The sequence below is a fragment of the Talpa europaea genome, assembly GCF_964194135.1.
Source record: "Talpa europaea genome assembly, chromosome: 7".
NCBI classification, from domain to species: Eukaryota; Metazoa; Chordata; class Mammalia; order Eulipotyphla; family Talpidae; genus Talpa; species Talpa europaea.
The window spans coordinates 115,722,487-115,742,944 of record NC_140074.1 but is presented as its reverse complement, the minus strand read 5'-3'; the positions used below and the strand labels follow the sequence as shown (position 1 = coordinate 115,742,944).

At 55.7% G+C, this 20,458-nt stretch overlaps 1 protein-coding gene across 3 annotated transcripts; it reads left to right on the top strand.

Moving 5' to 3' along the window:
* Positions 1–6,484: 6,484 nt before the first annotated feature.
* PDK2 (pyruvate dehydrogenase kinase 2) lies at positions 6,485–20,458 on the top strand (the record flags this gene model as incomplete). Of its 3 annotated transcripts, none has more annotated exons than XM_084236881.1 (11): positions 6,485–6,617; positions 8,428–8,569; positions 14,488–14,559; positions 14,937–15,121; positions 15,617–15,706; positions 15,904–15,981; positions 18,366–18,442; positions 18,538–18,636; positions 18,811–18,918; positions 19,499–19,612; positions 20,138–20,458. In XM_084236881.1, the coding sequence occupies 11 exons, from the start codon at positions 6,500–6,502 to the stop codon at positions 20,276–20,278; spliced, it is 1,224 nt and encodes a 407-aa protein (XP_084093007.1). In that variant the 3' UTR covers positions 20,279–20,458. The 3 variants fall into 3 exon arrangements, with proteins under 3 accessions (XP_084093007.1, XP_084093006.1, XP_084093005.1); XM_084236880.1 differs by having other exon boundaries at positions 6,500–6,617; positions 15,599–15,706; XM_084236879.1 differs by having other exon boundaries at positions 6,500–6,617; positions 14,937–15,148; positions 15,596–15,706.

Sequence of the window (20,458 nt, the reverse complement as noted above, 5' to 3'; positions counted from 1 at the left end):
CCTCTGTCTGTGCCTGGACCCAACCAAAGGGCCTCCGCCAGAGCCAGGAGGAAAGGCCCCAACCGTGGTGACACACTGGATCTGTCTTGAGCCATAGTCACTGGATTGACTCCGCCCTCGAGATTAAAGCTACTGACAGGGAGCAGCCCACCAGGCCCCAGCTGGAGGGACTGGAATCCTGCCAGAGAGCAGGGGACCTGCCTCAGGTTGTCTAACATGGAGGTTGTTTTTACAACCCTGTGTGCTCAGACCCAAGAGCAGAATGAACTAGAAAGAAGGTCTCCGGGATGACTTTCTTTCATGGATCACTTTGAAGGCCCTTTGCCAGCCACAGTCTGCACTGGCAAGGAATGCAGCCTGAGGAGCAGAGGGACAAGCCATGAGGCAGCCTGGACATGCCGTGTAGGGCCTGCCATGGCAGCACAGCTGGATCCTCAGCAGAGGAGAGGACCTATCCAAGGCTAAGGAGATGCCAATATGAGACACAGGAGATACCACTTCTCACCCACCACTACCATCTGGGCTCCAGAGGCCTGGAGAGACCCCCACGATATTACCAAGGGAGCGACGCTTGAATGTAGAACCAGGAGGGTGCCCTGCCCCATCTGGCCAGACCCCACTCTACCCTCACTGATCATGGTTCGGGGGCCTAGAAGTGGAGTTCTTAGCTGTTGTTTGCTTTCAGAGTCAATTGGCTCTGCCTTCTGAGTCGTGAAGTTCATTCTAGAAGTTGATGCTGGTTCCAGAAAACCTTTCCTGACCCCTACCTGTTGGTAGGGCCCTTCCCAACCCTTACCCCTTTCCACGGTACTGTAGCAGGGGAGCTGCCTCCCCCTCCTTGTGCCTTCTTTGTATATAGGCTTCTCACAGCAACCAATAAAAAGCTCCCAGTTTGTACATGCTGCATCTGCCTCCATGTACCCCCGCTCCTTGCCACCCCCAGGTCAGCCTGGTGGATAATGCCTCCAACTGACTCCCAGATGACAAAGGAGGTTGGAGGGTAAAGATCTATAGGGAGACACCAGTTCCTGAACTTGGGGATGCCCTAGTCTGAGGGATGGTGATGCACATATAACCGATGCAGAACATACGATGAGGGGACACTGGGTAGAATCCAAAATGGCTTCTTGGAGGGCAGTGTGGCCCTGGGGCAGGAGGAAGGGTATGGGGGTCGAATGTGCAGGGTCTAGAAAAGCAGGAAGTTCCCTTGCTGTAGAAACAGGTAGCCCTGGATAATGGTGAAGGAGGCTGGTGAAAGGGCGGAGAATGGAGAGCTCCCTGAAGTGGCTGAGCTCAGAAAAGAGCCTGCTTTCCAGCCCATTTCTCCACCCCCCCAAACATTCTTCCCTCTTTCTCATACCCCCAGGCACCGTGAGGAGTAGAACAGAAGATAATCCGTGACCAAGACTGGGTCATAATATTCATCCCCAGCTTTGGGGCAGGAGTCCCCTGAATGCTGTCTTGTGGGCAGCTGCTCCTGGTGGGAGGTGCCCAGCACGGAGAACATAGCACCAGGTCAGCCGTTGGCTTCCTCCTCCTCCACAAGCCCAGGAGTGCAGCAAGAGGGCTGTGCCCGGGCTTCTTTAGCTAAATTGCGGCATAGTTTCTTCTGCTAGTTGTCCATGAGGCTGTGACCTTTGGCGAGACTTCACTGAAGGCTGAAAGTTACTGTTCAGAGGTGCCCAGGGGCAGAGTCTCAATTCAACTACTTTGAGAGACCACAGGCCCAGACGATTCTCCACCTCCTGATGTCTGTCTGGCCGTTGCAGCCTACCTCACCTACCTCCTACCTCACTGTGGGGTTGTCTGCCCTCTATTCCCTCCCCCAGAGCCCACCCCTTTCCCCTCCATTTTGCCCTCCTGGGCTGGGATTTGCCCCTTTCCAGGTTAGTTGGCAGGGAACGTCCAATTCCTCTAAGAAAATCCAGCCCCCACCCAGAGCTCCCAGAACCAGTAATCAGAGACTTGAGTTTGCTTTCCAGACACAGCCAAGAATTACACCCTGTGTGGGGTGTCAAAGTCCAGTTCATGGAGAGTGAAGCCCTGTCATTGGCAGCCACTTCTTGCTTCAGAAAAGGGTGGCATCTATATATGTACCCCCAACCCCATCTTCACAGCTTCAGTCCCTAGGCCCCCAGCCTCATGCACACGTGTCTGTGTGTGTGAGTGTGTGTGTGTGTGTGTGTGTGTGTGTGTGAGAGAGAGAGGGAGAGAGAGAGAGAGAGAGAGAGGCTGTGAGCTTCACATGCCCACACACACATTCCTGAGAATAAGTTATTTTCAGGACTGATGCTATGACACTTTTATGAAAGAAACATAAGACAGAAGGAGCAATAGCCATTTTTTATATAAAAGGAGCCCCCTACAACCCCACCTCGTCAGCTCCTTAGAGCTGCAGCACCTCCAAACTGTTCCAGGGGAAGGTCTTGGCTCTTATATTGCTAGAAGGACCCATCAAGGTGATTCTCCCCCTTCTGGGCACATGGCCAGATTGTACTTCCGGGGTCCAATGGTTAGATAAGGCCATGTGACTAATTCTGGCCTACAGGGTGTGAGCAGGAGGGAAGTGGATTGCGTCTGGGCTGAAACAATTCAGTGCTGGAGGAGACCCTCCCAGTTCTTTCCTGCCTGTGCTGCTGTGGAAATCCTACGCTGACACAAAGCTTCTGTCTGTCTGGGTGCCTGAGTGGCCCCCACCAACTCACACTGTACATATAGTGGGGAGCTGGGGGTTGGGGTTGTCATGTCCTAACCTGTTTATCACCTCAACATCTCCTAACCATCCCTGCCCCTCACCCAGACACACATACACAGCAATCTCTGCAGAAGGGATTTCCTTTCAAGTACAGAGCCCAAGTCACAGAGGTCCAGCTTTAAGGGGAGGATCATGGGAAATCCCTTTCCTTCTCCCACACCTATGCACAGCCTTTTCCTTGTTACCTTAATTTTGAGAATCATAGTAAGAGCTGCCATTTAATATGTACTGTGGGCCAGGCATAGGTCTAGGTGTTTTTACGTCTAGAATCCTACACACTTTACCAGGGAGTTTGAATACTGTACTTGTTAGGGGGAAAAGGATGTCCTAAAGCTAATTCCATACAGGCTTTGTGGACTCCACCCCCACCCCAGGCCAAAGCCAAAGACACTGGGAACTCCAAATGCCATCACCACCAAAGGGAAGGTGGCTGGGACCTGAGGGTGGGGTTAAGCAGCCAGGTCGGTGTAAAGCCAGACACGTGGGCTTTGGAGGGGTCCCCCATTTTGACTCTCGGCCAGCTCTTTTATTAACCTCTTGTGTGTGCCTGTAGTGGAGTATTTTTTTTTCTTTTTTTTAATGGAGGCATGTTTTTATTTATTTGTTTGTTTGTTTTGTTTGTTTATACAAGCACTGGGTACAGTCAGAAGCTCAGGAGGGTGAGAGAATTCACCAGAGCCAGAGCGGGGAGCAGAGCAGGCAGAAGGACCGAAGTACACTGCTGAGGGGAGCAGTGGGCGGCAGGAGAGGTCTGCGTGCCATGTGGGACCCTCCTCCGGTGGCCGGGGAGCAGCTGGGGATCAAACTGGTGCTGCAGAGGCCGCGGGCAGCTTCGCAACCCAGCGCTCAACCGCTGCGCCACCGGGGAGGCCCTGTAGTGGAGTATTAATAAGTCCCTTGTAAGCACGTGGGTGAGGACCCACAGCCAGAAACTGTTGTAGAGCAACCCCGATACAAAACGGGGTGCCTGACTGTGGGTCCTCACCCGCGCTCTTTAAAGGACTTATCAATGCTCTACTGCAGGCACACGCGAAAGGTTCATAAAAGGTTTATTTACAAGGGAAGGGGAACTGAGGAAATGTACAGCTCAGGGAGAAAAGTGGGAGACAAAGTTTTAAACGAGTCCTACCCCATCCGCCAATCAGGAATCCCAAAGTGGTGCTCTGAGAGCTGGCCGCAAGCCAGGAGCCGTGAAGCCAGGAGGCGAGCGATAGTGAGCCCCCCAAGGCCCACGTGTTTGGTTTTTATATCCAACCTGGCTGCCCAACTCCACCCTCAGGTCCCAGCCACCTTCCCTTTGGTGGTGACGGGATTTGTCTTTCCCAGAGTCTTGATGGCTTTAGTCTGGAGTCGGGGTGGGGTCCACAAAGCCTGTATGGGATTAACTCAGGACATCATTTCCCCCTAACAGAACCCGTTTAATATCAGGGCTGCCCTATAACATACTCACTAACATCATCAGTGACCTCCTAGCTGCTAGGCCCGTGGCTGTTTGGTGATCTTCCTGCTGTCTCTGTGGCAAGTCTCCTTGTCTATCCCATCTTCTCTGCTTACTATCTTCTCTCTTCTGTGTACCAGGCACTGAGCCGGTACTGGAGACCCTAGGACCCATGATGGAGCAGCCCCCCATTTCTGACCATGGAACATAGTCCCATTGCTGACAGGCAGACAAGGGCCAGAGAAGGGCAGACAAGGTGACCAGCTGGCTGGCCTTCGACACCATGTGTTCAATGTCTATGTGGGTTTGGCTGTTTCCTCCCAGACCTGAGTCCCTGGGGAAGGCAGGAGTGGAAGGAAAGAGGGAGGGGAGGTAGAAGGTGAGCAAGCAAACAAGGGGAGAGGGGGCGGGGCTGAAGGAGTGTGACCATCGTCCCAGCAAAGAGTAGGACAGCCAACATGGATGGGAATGGGGTGACTGCTAATCCTGATTCTGTGATTGGGGCCCAGCAGAATTAGCACAAAGCTGTGTACCAGAGTCACACTACCAGGGCTCAAATTCAGAGCAGTGAATAAAATTGTGGAGTTTAAAGTCTAGTCGGGGAGATGGAAGAGTCCGTAGACAGTTACCGCTCAGTGTGGTAAGAGCTAAGGTGGGTCTAAGAGCAAGGGGTCTAAAAAGCGCTGGGAGGGAGGCCATTACCCAAACTAGCAGGGTCAAAAAATGAGCTGGCTGAGACCTGAAGAATGGGTAGATGAAGGTGAGAATGATCCAGACAGAAGAGATGGCATTTGCAAAAGCCTGGAGACTGGAGGCTGGCTCAAGGCAATAGAAAAGTATGGCTGGGTATTGAGCAGTGGAGAGACATGGCTGGAGGGTTAAGCCAAAGCGGATCGTGCAAGAACTGGAAAGGCTCCAGAAGTGGAGAGGAAATGAAAGGCAGAGCAGGGAAAGTAAACAAATACGTTACTGAGACTGACCTGAGAGCCTCAGCTTCCTCATCCGTAAAATGGGTTTAATAGCACATTTGAGAATTAAATGAGACAATCCATGCAAATAGTGCTTGGCACACAGGTTATATATTCACTCAGCTATGAGTCCCTTCCATTGTCAAGCCTTGCACATGACTCTGTGTTGGCCATAATCACAGGCTGCCGTATATAACTATTTGCTTATGCATTTCTCTCCCAAACTGAGAAGTGACCGATGGAAAAGACCATGTCTTAATGCTGTCTGGGTTTCCAGTTCCCAGCACAAAGCTTGGGGCATATTCCGTACCTGGTGGGTGACAATCCAGGACTGAAAGAGAACCAAAGCCTCCAACATGCCAGTCGCAAAACTGGCCACATGGAGTTCAATCACAGGAGCACCTGCGCACCTGCCTAGAAGGCAGGGGCTGCTGGGGAAGAGGGGGCTCTTGCCCCACCACAACACCCCCAAGCTCTGACCCTGCCCCCAGCATAAATCACCTTCCAGGACCTTTCTCTAAGATGGTCCAACCTAAGGAAGGTTGCTTTCTCAGCTCAAAAGAACTAGAGAATGGTAAGAGGAGATGCTTTGAATGTCGTCCTAGTAGGGCTGGTAATGGGGATGACCCCCACCAGGCCCAGTTATTGAGGGTTTTGACCGAGTAGTTTCTAACCAGAAAAGCAAATGCCTTTTCTGAGCCATTTGGAGCTTTGGGGGTGAGTGGGTTGCAAGACCACAGGAGGAAATAGGATGGGCCTGTACCCCAAGTTCGCAAATATTCTCATCTCAGCCACCATCACCTAGACTAGGAACCCACTGGCGCCCCGGGGAGACCGGGACAGGCCACGCGGGCAGCTTCGGGAGGAAAACGATTCGCTGTAATTTATCCTACAGTTTCAAGGGAGAGCGCCAAGGCGGCTCGGGGAGGGGAAGGGAAAGGAAGGATCTCGGAGCAACAGCCGGCATCCGGGGCCGGAGGGGTTAAGCCGGGCTGGCTGCGGAGGAAGGGGCGGGACAGCGGGCCGGGAGGAGGCGGGCTCGCGGCGCGGACTCCGGAACCCGGCAGGCCGCGGGGCGCACACACCGGGTTAAGGGGGCGGGCCCCGGGGAGAAGCCACGTGCCGGGGCGGGCGCCTATTGGCTCCCCGGGAGTTGTTTGTGCGCGGCCATTGGCGGCGTCGGGGCGCCCCGACGAGCCGATTGGCCGGGGCCCGGAGGGCCGCCGGGGCCGGGGCCGGGAGGAGGCGGCCGAACCGCGTCGCTGGGCCGGCTGGGCCCTGCCGAGTGCGAGCGCCCCGGAGCCGAGCCGAGCCGAGCCGAGCCCGCCCGCGGCCGCCATGCGCTGGCTCCGCGCGCTGCTGAAGAACGCGTCCCTGGCAGGGGCGCCCAAGTACATCGAGCACTTCAGCAAGTTCTCCCCGTCCCCGCTGTCCATGAAGCAGTTTCTGGACTTCGGTGAGGGCTGGAGGGGGCTGGCTGGCAGCCGGGGCCGCGGGGAGCCGGGCGGGGCGGAGGAAGGGGCCTGGCCGGGGCGGATTCGGGCGGAGGGAAGGCGAGGCCCAGAGTGGCAGGGAAGGGTGCCTGGAGGGGCGCGGGCAGGAAAGGGTTAACGGGGAGAACGGGACTGGCGGGCCTGGAAAGGTTAAGCGTTCCCAGGTTGGAGACGTTCTGACCGGACTATTAATGGGAAGGGGTGGGGGGCACTGAGATGCAGGGGTCCGAGGGGCCTGCCTGGGCTTTGTGAGGGGCTCTTGGAGAGGAGGGGGCAGTGCGGTGCAGTAGGGCGCCAAGGGAGTAGTGTGGACCAGGCTCTACAGGCTTAAGGGTGGTTGCCCTGGAGCTTCTCAGAGGGGGACAGAGAAGAAATGTTGGGGGAGGGTGGTTGCTGGTGGGAGTAACAGGCAAGGTAGGGAGGCACCGCCATCCGAAAGGACGCTTGAACTGGGCTGGACACGGAGGTGTCAGTTTGGGGAAGGGCCCTCTGAGAAGATGCCAACAGGAGAGGGGCCCCCGGCCAGTACAGGAACTGGCCATCAGCCGTTCCAGCGGGCAAGGACACTTGAAGATCAAGTCTGTTTTTGCCTGGCCGCCTCTCCACAGCTGGACAGTGGCCCAGGACACCATGAGGTGGAGTCAGGAGCTTTGTACCCACCCCTGGCAGCCCCTGCGTTCCTGGGTCAGGATCCCCACCGCTGGCATTCTGGGGGTGGCTTCTGGAGCAGGAGCAAGGCTGTACCAGCACGGTGACGGAAACAGGCATTGTGTGGGCTCTCTGTGTCCACACGGTATTTCCATGGTGCCGACTGGGGGTGTCCAGGCCTCTCAAGAGTTGAGGAGCTGGTGCCTGGCTCACATTACAACTGCGTCACCAGTGGGAGGGGGCAGAGAGGCAGCAGGCATGACCAGGGCACCTATTCCCCAGGACTCATTGGCCTGGCCCCCTGCCCTGTTTGAGCCACCTCCTTACAGGAAAGCCTCCTGGGCCCACTCCTAACAGCTGTCCAGTCCAGGCAGGATCCCAGTTACAGAAATGTCACAGCCAGGAGGGACTCACTGTAGGACTTGGTCCACTTATAGTATAGTGGGGAAATTGAGGCCTTCAGAAGGATGGTGACAATACGGAATATGATAGTTGGAGCAGAACCTGGACTAGAACCCAGGTCTTCTGATTCTAGGCCATGGCCTCATTCTTCTTCGACCTCCTCTTCATCTTGAAGCCAGACCAAGGACCAAGGAATAGAGGGCTCATATTTCTGGGCTCTGGTCATAGGTAGGCATTAGTGCAGGGCAGCACTGCCGTGGGCATCAAGACCAGCAAGGTGCCAGTGGGCTGGGTCCTGGGTCCAGACAGCTGCAGTGGTCCAGGCATAGCTCCCCTCAGCCAGGGTCCACCTGGGTAGGGGTAGATTTCCCTCTACCTCCCCAAACCACCCCCCAAAGTGAGTGGTAAGAAGAAAAGATAGAATAAATGAGGTAACTTAGGCCAGAGACAGCTCCAAGTGGGCTTGGGAGTGACCCTGTCCCCGAGGTTGAAGGCAGGCAGACTTCAGCTGGGGCTCGGGAGAGCATGCAGCCTCGTAAGAATCAGGCAGGCTGTGGAGGTGGCAGCACCATTGGGGATTAGGAGAGTTGTCTTGCTCTTTGACCCAGGTCTTGTCTTCTCTGAACCCTCAGGAAATGAGGGACATGGTTAATCAGATTCCGGAGCTGACCTCTGGCTCAGTGGGTGCCAGTTCTGCAGGCTCAGGGTTTTCTCTACCCCCAGGGTCCAGCAATGCCTGTGAGAAGACCTCATTCACCTTCCTCAGACAGGAGCTGCCAGTGCGCCTGGCTAACATCATGAAAGAGATCAACCTGCTTCCGGATCGGGTGCTGGGCACACCCTCAGTGCAACTGGTACAAAGCTGGTGAGCCCTGGCTAGGTGCCCCTGGGCGTGGAGGTGGGGTCTTTTGCTCCCAGCAGCTTTGAGGGAGGGGAGGTACACAGGCTTCAAGTGCCAAGTTGTTGCCCAATGTCTAGTAGGAAGACTAGGCCAGAGCAGGGACTACGATCAAGTGCCTACACATACTTTCTATGTCTGTGCAACAGCCCTAAACTTACCAACCTGCTTTCTCTGGAAACCCAGGATCCACCTAGGAAATCACTGCTTTCACAGTCAAAGCCCCAAGTCAGGCTAATGTCAGCGTTCTCCACCAGCTCTGGACCTAGAATCCTAGCACCTGTTGGGTAATATTTACCTGGGGCAACTTTGTGGGAAACAGAGAGACAGAAAGAAGCAAGTCTTCAAACAAATTATATAACCCAGGTTACAAGTCAGACTGTTTGGGATGTTGGAAAACATTCAAATAGATAAAGGGTTAGCCCAGTACACCCCAGAGAGCCCTGGAGTGGCAAAGACTGTAATTGTATTGCACAGAACAGCAGTTGCAGGGGAAAATCTCAGGGAGGTTCACCTAAGAAGACTGTTCAGGGTTAAGCAACTGGATGGCATTAACCCATGGCCAGTCACGAGAAGAATAAACCAGAGTTTACTCTGTAACTGGGCATGTAAACAGCTGGTCTTCCTTGGTCTCCAGTGGTTTCTGTGCAGAAACCTTTCCCTTGATCTCACAGCTGCGGGACAGTGCCAGGGGCATGGCTGTGGTTTCCTCTGCACCCAGGAGCATGTGTCACACCTTTTTATCCAGCACCATGCTGGGTATAGGAAACCGCAGCAGCAGCTGCTGGAGGCGGCTGGGGTGGAGGGTGGTAATCTTGTGGGGAAAATAAAAGAGGGTAACCTGAGGGCTAGATAGGTAGTGACAAGAGCAGTGAACTGCTGGAGTGGCTTTTATTTAAATTAATCAAACTATTGTTCAACATGGCGGGGTTTCCCCTCATTGCAGAAGTATAACGTGGACTTTGACATTCGGAAAAGGTAGATCGACAAGAATGGTCACCACCGCCCTCCGCCCCATAACCAAACACTGTTATGGCTTTGCAGGGTTTCACTGCTGCCCCTGCGGCATGTTTTCCTCCCTGTAGATAGACACATACATGACTTTTTCTAACTAAGTGAGGTGTGACGAGGAAAGCAGCTTGTACGCCGGGCTGGTATGTAGTAGACACACAATGAAGGTTAGCTCAATCAGAAAGTGGTGTAGAAGTCAAAATGGACACACACCAGAGGCGAAATGTCCCTGGACCCTGCAGGGTTCCTCGGTGAGCCTGGACCTCAGACAGAAGGGAAGGGCATTCCAGGCCAAAGGAGCCGCTATGTGAAGGTGTGGAGGAGGAAAGGGCCTGGCTCGGGCATCCAGAATTTCCTCTGTGGGTATAGTCCATCCTGGGCTGCCTGTGGAGGTGGGATGGGCGGGCAGAGGGCCAAGGCTGATTTTCACGCAGCCCAACCAGGTCACCCTCGCTGGGCCCTGAACCACAGCTATCCAGGACCTCTGAGCCAAGCAGCATTTCCCGCCATGGGGAGTTATGGAAGTTTCAGGGAGGAGACAGAAGGTGCCATCTGTTCTCTCCTCACCTCCTCCAGTCTGTCCGGCTGCTAGACCTGGCTGCCTCTCCAGTTGGCCCCTGATTCCAGGACAGGGCTTCTCAGCCCCTCCCTGAACACTGTGTTCTTGGGAGAGCTGGGGAGTACAAGGGGGGTGGAGCAAGCAACTGCTGAGCTGCCCATAACATTCTGTGCCCCCGACAGAGGACCTTCCTGAGAATCAGCTACCCCACGTGGGAGCTTGGCATGACTGATTCTTCCCTCAAAGCCTGGGAGTGGTGACAAGCAACAGCAGGAGGGAGTGGAGTTAGACAAGAGTGAACACTGCCCGGTGGATGATTCAGCGTAGAGGGGTGCAGGCCAAGGGATTGCTGGAGCGTCCCGACACACTGAGGAGACAGCCTCCTAAGATTGTTCCAGAGAATGGGCATCAGCTGCAGCAAGAGAGACTGAGGTCTGAGGGCAGGAAGATCTTCCTGACAGGGACGAGAGTGCACAATGCAGAACTCCTTCTCTAGGAGAAGCCCCTTGCCAGCTCGGGTGCTGCAGGCAGTAGAGGGTAGTGGCTGGGTCTGCATGGGACAAGGAGGTGACCTAGAAGGAGCCTGGCAAAGGGTCACTAACCTCAGAGTCTAAAGAGTAAGGAGCAAAACCTCCCTTTTTGAAAACAGGAAAGTCCTGTCCAAATGCTATTAGTAGCAACAGTGGTAATAATTAATAAGTGGTGAGAGGTAATAGAGTTTGTACTCAGCTGGTGAGAGATTCTGGGCAGGAATTACTGTGGGCAAGTTGAAGATTCTTGATTCTAAGTAAATCTGATAGATTAGTTCAGACTTGGACACCCTGGTCTAGCAGGACTCTGTTTGGGAAGGGACTGGAAGGCAGTGGAAAGCCCAGGGCCTGGTGTCAGCGTGCCTGTCTTGGAGGCTTTGCCACTTTCTAGATGCATCGTCCTTGGCAAAGCACACTGCCTTGCTGAGCCTCAGCTGCCTCATCTGTCAAATGGGGACCCATTCTTCTTTCTAAGATGTGTTTGCAGAGCTCTGCAAACACAAGCTTCGGAGCTCAGCGTGGTGGGAGGGAGGAGCTTACAGAAATTTGTGTGCCGGCTCCTGTCTAGAGCATAGACGGGGTAACTCGAACTCCTCTCAGGAGAGAAAGAGCTGAGGAAGAGTGTGCAGCAGGAGGGGAAGTGCTTCCAGAACATGGAGGGTTAAGAGAGAGTCTCAGAGTCGAATCAAGTCAAGAGTCGAATCAAGAGTCACTCCTCTCACTGAGTCCTGGGGTGGGAGTGGGGGTACAGTTTGGGCGGTTTGGCCAGCACCTTCTCATGAACTTCCCTTGCCTGTCAGCCTTGGGCCGGGGGAAGGAGCCCACCACCCCCCCACAGGAACCAGTCCTGGTGCTTGAGAAGAATCACTACAGCATGGCTGTGGGCTCCCGAGGCCTGCTCGGTGCCCGGCCCGGGACTGGGGCTTAGGCAAGCCCTCCCCCTGAGTCCTTGCACCTCTCCTTGCATACTCCCAAGAGCTGCGACCTGCATCTCCTTTCCCCGCACTGCAGTCCCAAGTGCTGACTGCCTAAAACCCATTCTGTGGACAGGGGCCTCTTTGGGCCACAGCCAGCAATAGGACCTAAGTGGGCCTGGCTCAGGGCCGGTGCCTGCCACCTTCCAGGGGGCACTTCCAGATGCAGGACACGTGTCCCCTCCCATCCTCGCACGGTCATTGCCTTGTGCATACTCCTGTCACCAGCAGCTGTGGGCACTAATGTGACAGTGCTCACACCCGCACACATGCAGGGGCACAGGCTTACTCTGCCCTGCTCCCACACAAGCTTGTGTGTGCTGCCTCCCCCCACCTCATGCCCATGCACACACGTGCACACTCCCACCCACACTCCTTGCACCTCTCCCAGATGCCACCCCTTTCCCCACACAAATCCAGGGCTCTGGACTGGCTAGACAGCCCTGGAAAGCAGGGTTGAGGGCCTCCACATTCCGTGGGTGAGGACAGGCAGACTGTTTGCTGCTGAGGCCGAGGTGCTCCCTGTGGCATCACCATGGGCCCCACCACCTACTCTGCCTGACAGAGCAAGTAAACCCGACAGTGATGAGTGACAACATCTGTCATCGCACCACTGCGTTCACACCTCCTGTGTCTAAGCCCAGGTCTTTTTCTGGCCCTCAGAGAAGAGGGCTGCCCAGGAGCCAATGCTGCTCCCTTCAGCATCTCTCCCTTTAGGCCCACAGATCTGCTGTGCTGGGTCCATGGGGGGCTTCAGGCCAGGGCAGGGGCCTCCAGGGAAAATCCTCATCCCCTCCTTTCCCTTCCCACAGCATGCCCAGGACTCCTCCTCTGCAGGAGTGATGGGGAGGCAGCAGGAATTGTTGCCCTGCCTCACAGTTCAGGAGACTGAGCTTGAGCCCCCAGCCCTCAGTCCCTCCTGGTACCTTGTGCTCTACTTCATTAGTCATGTGACCCCACAGGGTTCCTTTTGGCAGCCACAGAGAGGCTGCACCAACAGCTAGAGCCCAGGCCCTACCCTGGCTGCTCGGACCCTGATCCTCCTCCCAAACCCCCATCCGCTCCCACCCCCCATTCCACTTCCCCCACTCCCACCAAACAACGGCCAAGTGAGTCAGGGCCTTCTGCTCCAGCCCTTCCCTCCTTGTCTGCCTCCCCCCAGCTCTTGGGATAGGACTTCCCGCTCTCCAGCTGCTCCCCCTTTCCTCTTCCTGCCCCAGCATTGCCCACTTACCGGTCCTCTCCCCTAGCCCCTCCTCTGGAGCTCTGTCCCGGGTGTGGCCAGGGAGCTTGGGGGTGGAGGCATGGGACCTTGCAGAGAGAATCCCAGTTCTGCACATTAACACCTCATCTGTAGAATGGGCCCAGCGTAGCGCCTCCTCAGGGGTCACTGTACAGGTCGGAGGGGGAGCACAGGCGGGCACAGAGCAGGGCCTTGACACCAGGCTGCTGGCTGCCACTGCATCTACGTCAGTAGCACTGCTGTTAGGACCAGTGTAGATTGCTGAGTGGATGTTGTATGGTATAGACTTGGAGTCAGTCAGACCTGGGTTTGAATCCCAGCACTACCACTTGACTGTGTGGCCTGGAATATATCACCTGCCCTTTCTGAGCTGGCTTCCTAGTCCCCCAAAAGGGAGCAATACTGCACGCTGAAGGCTGCTGGCGGGGTGGGAGCCTGTGTGGACTCTGAGCTGGGGTGGGCTCTGATGCGCATTATGCTCCAGGGAGGATGAGGATTGTCTGCTGGGCGCCAGTGGATTGCTCCTGCCCCTGGTGCTCCCCTCCCATCCTCAACAGTGCCACCTCCTGTCACACGCTTTGCCAGCCCTGGTTGGGAGGGCAGACCAGGAGCGCCAGGACTGAGACAGGTCCATCCTGCCATTGGTGCTGACCACAGCACGACAGACTAAAGCACAGTGTGATTTGGAGCCTGTGCCCAGCACAAGCAGGCAGAGGGGGTCCGTGCTGCTCAGAGACTCAAGATGCCCTGAACTGCTGACAGTGCTTAAAGCACCACTCATGAGGAGGCGACGTTTCGGGAGTGCGCGCTGTGTGCTCCGTGCTGTGCAGTGATCACATTTAATCCTCACTGAGAAGCAGTGACAGCAGAAGGCACCAGTGGGCACCTTCTGCCTCAGCGGACCTGACCCTCTTGCAGAAGTGCCTGGCCTTCCTGGCTCAGGGCACCCCACGCTCCCTTTGCTTGCCCAGCTCTTTTCAAGGTCCTGGGGAAACTGACCTTCTGACCAGATGTGGACGGAGGGGATAATGGGGGCCCTTTGGAGTAGAAAGAGCTCTCCAGGCTCTCCATGGGCTCCAGCCCCACCCAGGGACAAAGCTGGGCATGTGCCTACCCCAACCCCATGCGCTCACCCCCACCCCACACTCCCCATCCACCATCCAGGCCCTGAGGCAGAGTGACAGCTCCTAGTGCCCAGCCCTGGCCCACTTGGCCTGGTGTCCTCTTTGCTGGCCCTTGGTCAAGTTCCCCTCTCCAGTCTGGGCCTCAGCCTCCTAATCGGTGAGAACATGTGGTTGGGATGACCTCCCAGCCTCTTCTGAGGCACTGCTCTGGGATTCCAAAGCAAGAATGCCATAAAGGGGACCAATAAATTAGAGGTTTTCTGGCATAACTTGCTGTGTTGTCAGGGAGATGCACTTATGGATGAAACAGAAAACTGGCGAGGCTGATTGTTACCCAGCGCAGCTCTGCGGGTGACCCCAGGAGAGACAGAACTAGGGTGAAACCTGTGAGTTGGGCGGGGGCTCCTGGCTCGAGCTGAGCAAGGTTTTCCTACACACATACAGGTATGTTCAGAGTCTCCTGGACATCATGCAGTTTCTGGACAAGGACCCCGAGGACCATCGTACCCTGAGCCAGTGAGGAAGGGCCCTGCTTGGGAGTGGGAGGCAGATGCAGGCCAGGGGCACCTTGGTCATAGCCCTGGGGCAGGACACTAGCAGGTTGGAAGGAATGACTCCTGCCCTGCGGGGTATCCAGTCTGGGGGGAAGACCCGTCCTCTGTGTGCCCTGAGTCTGATGTGGGGATGCAGGACCCACTCCTGGGGGTGGTCACACAGGCAGTGGGGGAGTCAGGGCAGGCTTGGGGAGGAGTGTGGAGGACGCTGGTGTCTGTCAGTAGGAAGGGTGGAGGTGAGGGAAGACACAAGAATGAAGATCAGAAGCAGGGGGGGGTGGGAGGAGGGTGACCTGGGGCTGGGACTGGGTGGGGGCCTATGTGTACCCTCCCCCGCAGGTTCACCGACGCACTGGTCATCATCCGGAACCGCCACAACGACGTGGTGCCCACCATGGCACAGGGCGTGCTGGAGTACAAGGACACCTACGGCGACGACCCCGTCTCCAACCAGAACATTCAGTACTTCCTGGACCGCTTCTACCTCAGCCGCATCTCCATCCGCATGCTCATCAACCAGCACAGTGAGCGCGCGGCGGAGGGGCACTGCCGTGGCCACCTCGCCATTAGGGCTGAGATGTTTACAGAGGCCAAATCACTTCATCTCTTTAAAAAGTGTTAAATGCAGTGACCATCAGAGGTCATAGGCATCAAAAGTCATCACATAAGGAAACAGTGTGTTGTTTAGGTCCTCATTTCAGGAGTATCCCATCCTTTACAAGACGGCAAATTTTTTTTAAGTGGTATAGGGAAAGGGAAGAATAACTACAATGTGGGATGAGATCCTGGAGAACAATGGTTCAGGCCTGCCAAGGCTGAGCCAGGAATGGGGGGTCAGAGCCAGGAATGGGGGGGTCAGAGCAGGGGAGAGAGGGCAGGAGGTTGAGGGGGTGTGGGTAGGGGGTGTGCAGCATTCAGGTGAGAGGCATTAGAAAGAGAGAGAGCTGGAGAGTGCTGGGGGAGAGGGAATGTTGGGGTGGGCTCTGGGGCCCTGCCAGCAGCACCCTTCCTTCCCCCAGCCTTGATCTTTGATGGCAGCACCAACCCAGCCCACCCAAAACACATCGGCAGCATTGACCCCAACTGCAACGTCTCCGATGTGGTGAAAGGTAGGCCGCACCCCCGGCTCCCTTGGCTGCAGAGGAACCTGATGAGCCCTCCTAGCTTCGCTGGTCAGGGGAGTGACTCATTCCCCACGGTGGGCACCACCTACCCATGGGTTTAATGTTGGTGTTGCCCAATGTCAGTGCCAAGGGCTGCCTTCTGGAGGGGACACCCCATTCCCTGAGTGGCCTCTCTCTCTTAGATGCCTATGACATGGCCAAGCTCCTGTGCGACAAGTATTACATGGCCTCCCCTGACCTGGAGATCCAGGAGGTCAATGGTAAGGCTGTGTGTGTATGTGTGTGTCTGTCTGTCTGTCTAAGGGTGAGGACATGGGAGAGGAAGGTTAGATGTGGCATCAGGAAATGGATTGTCTTCTGAGCAGAAGAGAAGTAGCTATTCATATATTATTTTATTTTTTATTTTTATTTTTAATTTTTTTAATAGAGGCATGTTTTATTTATTTAGTTATTTGTTTATTTGTTTTGTTTATACAAGCACTGGGTACAGTCAGAAGCTCGGGAGGGTGAGAGAATTCACCAGAGCCAGAGCGGGGAGCAGAGCAGGCAGAGGGACCAAAGTACACTGCTGAGGGGAGCAGCAGGCGGCAGGAGAGGTCTGCGCGCCATGTGGGACCCTCCTCCGGTGTCAGGGGAGCAGCGGGGGATCAAACCTGCGCCACAGAGGCCACGGGCAGCTTCGCAACCCAGCACTCAACCGCTGCGCCACCGGGGAGGCCCCATATATTATTTTAATTGTCCTTACTATTAATCCATTTGCTAAATATCAATAGTTATTATGCAGTTGAAAAGACAAAGTCCCTGTTCTCATGGAGCTTACATTCTTGGTACTGTGGGGGATGTGGCCTTTAACTAGTGAACAAATAAACAAGACCACTTCAGATTGTGATGACTAACAGACAGGAAATAAATTGGAGAGACATGACAGCAAGCAGTGGCTTAGCTAGGACAACAGCTTGTCTGCCTTCCCAGAATCCAAATAACAGTAGTTTCATTAAAAGAGACGTTTCTGTCTCTCTAGCCCCCAGGGTGGAATGGTCAGGCCAGCTCCCCACTCTCCTGCCTCGTGTCCAGGGAGAGCCCAGTGTATTGTTGAACAGTCGGGTCCATAGCCCTTGCTGCTGCAGCAGCAGGGAGGCTAGGAGTTCAGGCTCTGCATGGGCAGCCACGTGCCCACTTAAAATACTGGGGAAGAAGGTGTCTGTTACTATAAAAGGAGGAAGGATGACTGCAGGGTCCTCCTTTAAATAAGGTGTTCAAGGCCCAGATGGAGCAGTGTGCTGGGCGGGGGGACTGAAGGGCTGATGAGGGGCAGAGACGGTCTGCGGTGTGCAGACCCTGGCCATGGACAGGATTTCGAGTGCAGCTTGAAGGGTCTGAAGGGCTTGAAGCACGGTGCTGACAAGTCTGAGTTACATTCCAAAGATACTTGGGCGGTGGAGGAGGCTGGAGAGGACATGGGAAGACCTGTTAGGAGGTTATGACAGGAAGCCAGGCAGGGGGAGGGGAGGGCAGTGTTGATGAATGGAAGGGGTGGGTTTAATTGATAACTATTTGGGAGGTAGAGGTGTCAAGCCTTGTAGAAGAGCCAGGGCCTTAGGGGTGGGGAGCAGCAGGGACCTGGGAGTTACCTCTTCCCTCTCCCTCTTGCACCTGCCCATGTGCTGAAAGCTTGCAGTGTATCTTGCCTCTGTACTTCGAAGTCACCCTACCCACACCCTAGTCTTCCCTAGGACCCAGTTCAAGTCCAGCTCCTCGGAAAAGCCTTCCCAGGCCCCCCAGACAAGACAGTTAGGCGCTGCCCACCCCAGGTATAGCTCTGTGCGGCCCTGTTGGTGTCACTCGGGGGCAGAGTCCAAAGGGCAAGTGACTGCCTCAGTTGCCCCCACAGTGAAGCCCAGGGTGCAGCAGCCAGTGTGGAGGACTGTTGTGGGTCATTGTGTGCTTCTCTCTCTGGGCTTGGTCTTCTGAGTGGGTGGGGCTGAGTGTCGCTGCTCTCTCTCGCCCAGCACAGGGCTGGAGATCCCTTCATTCATTGACCGGTTGCACATTTATTGAACTGCTACATGCAGAGCTCTCTGCTGGGCACCAGAAACAGACCCGCAGTCCCTACCACCAAGAAACTTGCCAGCTAGAGTAGTTCTTGGGGAACAGGGTGCTGCTGTCAAAATTATCCAGGAAGCACCCTTTTCCCTCCACCCTGGGTGAAAAAGCTCTCCGAGGATTTGTGTGCTAGTCACTGGCTGGATATAGCATAGGTGGATTTTATTGGAATGGGTGATTGATGGGTAGATGGGTGAACCAATGGTGGAGGCGTGGATGGGTCTGTACTCTGAAGGAGCGATGAGGAGGATAGAGGTTTAACAGATGCCTGGACTGCAGGATGTGTGGTGGAATGGACACTGGGTGGGTGGGTAGAGGAGTTAATGGCTGCTGGATGGGTAGATAGGTTTAATGAATGGATGGATGGACAGACACACAGCTAAAGATGGGTACCGTGTGGATAGGTGTGTGGGTGAATGGACACTGGGTGAATGGTGGGTGAATGAACGAATGCTGAATGGGTGGTTGACTGCGGGGTGAAGGGATGCTGAATTGTGACCACTTGACAATTTCCTGATCTCTGGTCTTAATGTCCTGGCAGCATCCGACTCCAAACAGCCAATCCACATGGTCTACGTGCCCTCCCACCTCTATCACATGCTTTTTGAACTCTTCAAGGTGAGGAGGCCGGGGGACGCCCCTTTCCGGATGGAGGGTGCTCAGCACTAGGTGTTTCTCATTGTTTCTCCTTTTCTCCCCCTTCCACTCCCCAGAATGCCATGCGGGCGACAGTGGAAAGCCACGAGTCCAGCCTGGTCCTCCCACCTATCAAGGTCATGGTGGCCTTGGGGGAGGAAGATCTGTCCATCAAAGTATGTGACCTTTGACTTCAGGGACCACAGAACTGTGGGGTGGGGACTTTGCTCCTGCTGGGAGTTGCACTTGGAGAAGACCTCAGGATGGGGAGACCACGAGGTCAGGGCTACGGGGTGGGGGTGTGTGGAAACTGAGGTCTGGCGAGGCCCTGGCACATCCTGTCTCCCCAGATGAGTGACCGAGGTGGGGGTGTTCCCTTGAGGAAGATTGAGCGACTCTTCAGCTACATGTACTCCACAGCACCCACGCCCCAGCCGGGCACTGGGGGAACCCCATTGGTGAGATGACTTCACTCAGCACCTCCTACCCGCTGTCTGCCTTTTCCTCTCTTCTCATCGAGCCGTTGCCCTTCCCCGCCTCTGGCTTCCTGTCTCCCATGGCCTCTCCATGCTTGTGGGGCTGTGTGTGACGTCTGTCACCTTTCCCTTGTCCGGGCCTCCCTTCTCCCATCTCTCCCCAGCCTGCACCCCTCTCCCTGTTGTGGGTGACTGTCATATTTCCCCAGTTCTCCCTCTGCCCTTACCTCCCCCCAAGTTACTACCTTTTTTGTGGCATGTTCAACTCACCAGCACCTCCCTGTCCATTTCCAGCGGAGGAGAGGGCTGAGATGGGGAAATTGAGGCTCACAGAAGCCCTTTGACCCGCCCAACCCCCACCTACCTGTCCTCTCCTTGTGCCTCCTCACCTTCTCCCCTCACCCCTCATGCCCATCTTCTTTCTCTCCTCTTTCTCACCCCTTCTGGGGATTCCCCTTTACAACCCTCCAACCCCAGTACTCCTCACCCAGCACCTCTGCCCCCTGCAGCTCCAGGAGATCAGCACAGCTGCCTCACCCTGCTTTCTTCCTGCCCCTTGCAGGCCGGCTTTGGCTATGGGCTCCCCATTTCCCGCCTGTATGCCAAGTACTTCCAGGGGGACCTGCAACTCTTCTCCATGGAGGGCTTTGGGACCGACGCCGTCATCTATCTTAAGGTAAGGCCCCTGCCCTGGGTCCTGTTGCTGACGGGTCGGGCAGGATTGGCCTGCTTTTAGGCTTCAGTTCCAGCCCTCTGATCCTTTCCTGAGAATCAGAGCAAAGCTGCAGTTCCCCAACCCTAGATACCCCCAGCTTGGCAGGCCATTTCAGGGAGTCCATGGTCCATGATTAAGACCCCTGTTCTGGGAACCCTTGACTTGTCAGACCCTGCAGGGAGGGGAACCACAGAGATTTTTGTCATTCAGCTTGGAGGTACAGAGGCCCAGAATTGGTGACCTTGTTGAAGGTCACACAGCCCAGCCTCCTCCCTCTCCCTCCCTGACTTTGGGGTGGGCAAACTTCTTGAACGGGCAGGAACAAGACACAGAAGGACAGACCCTTCCATGGGTCTCTCTGGGCTGAGTCACCTGATTCGCTGACTCAGATAAGGGGTGGCCTATGTGGGCCTGGTCAGTGGCCCCCACAGCCCACAGTGTGGCTAGACTCAGGGAGGCGGGAGAATTGACCCTGCTGCCCCTCAGGCCCTGTCCACAGACTCAGTGGAGCGCCTGCCTGTCTACAACAAGTCTGCCTGGCGCCACTACCAGACCATCCAGGAGGCAGGCGACTGGTGCGTGCCCAGCACGGAGCCCAAGAACACGTCCACATACCGCGTCAGCTAGGGGTGTGCTGCTCCCATGGGTGTGGACTGCTGTCTCCGGGACTGGTCACCACGGGGACCCTCCCCAGGGCAGGGGAGGCTCCCCCTGATGACCAGCTTCTGTCTAGGGAATCACTGCGGTGACTGGTCTGTCATGGCCCCTAAGTGCCAATCTCTGTCTCCACTGAGACTCCTAGGTGGT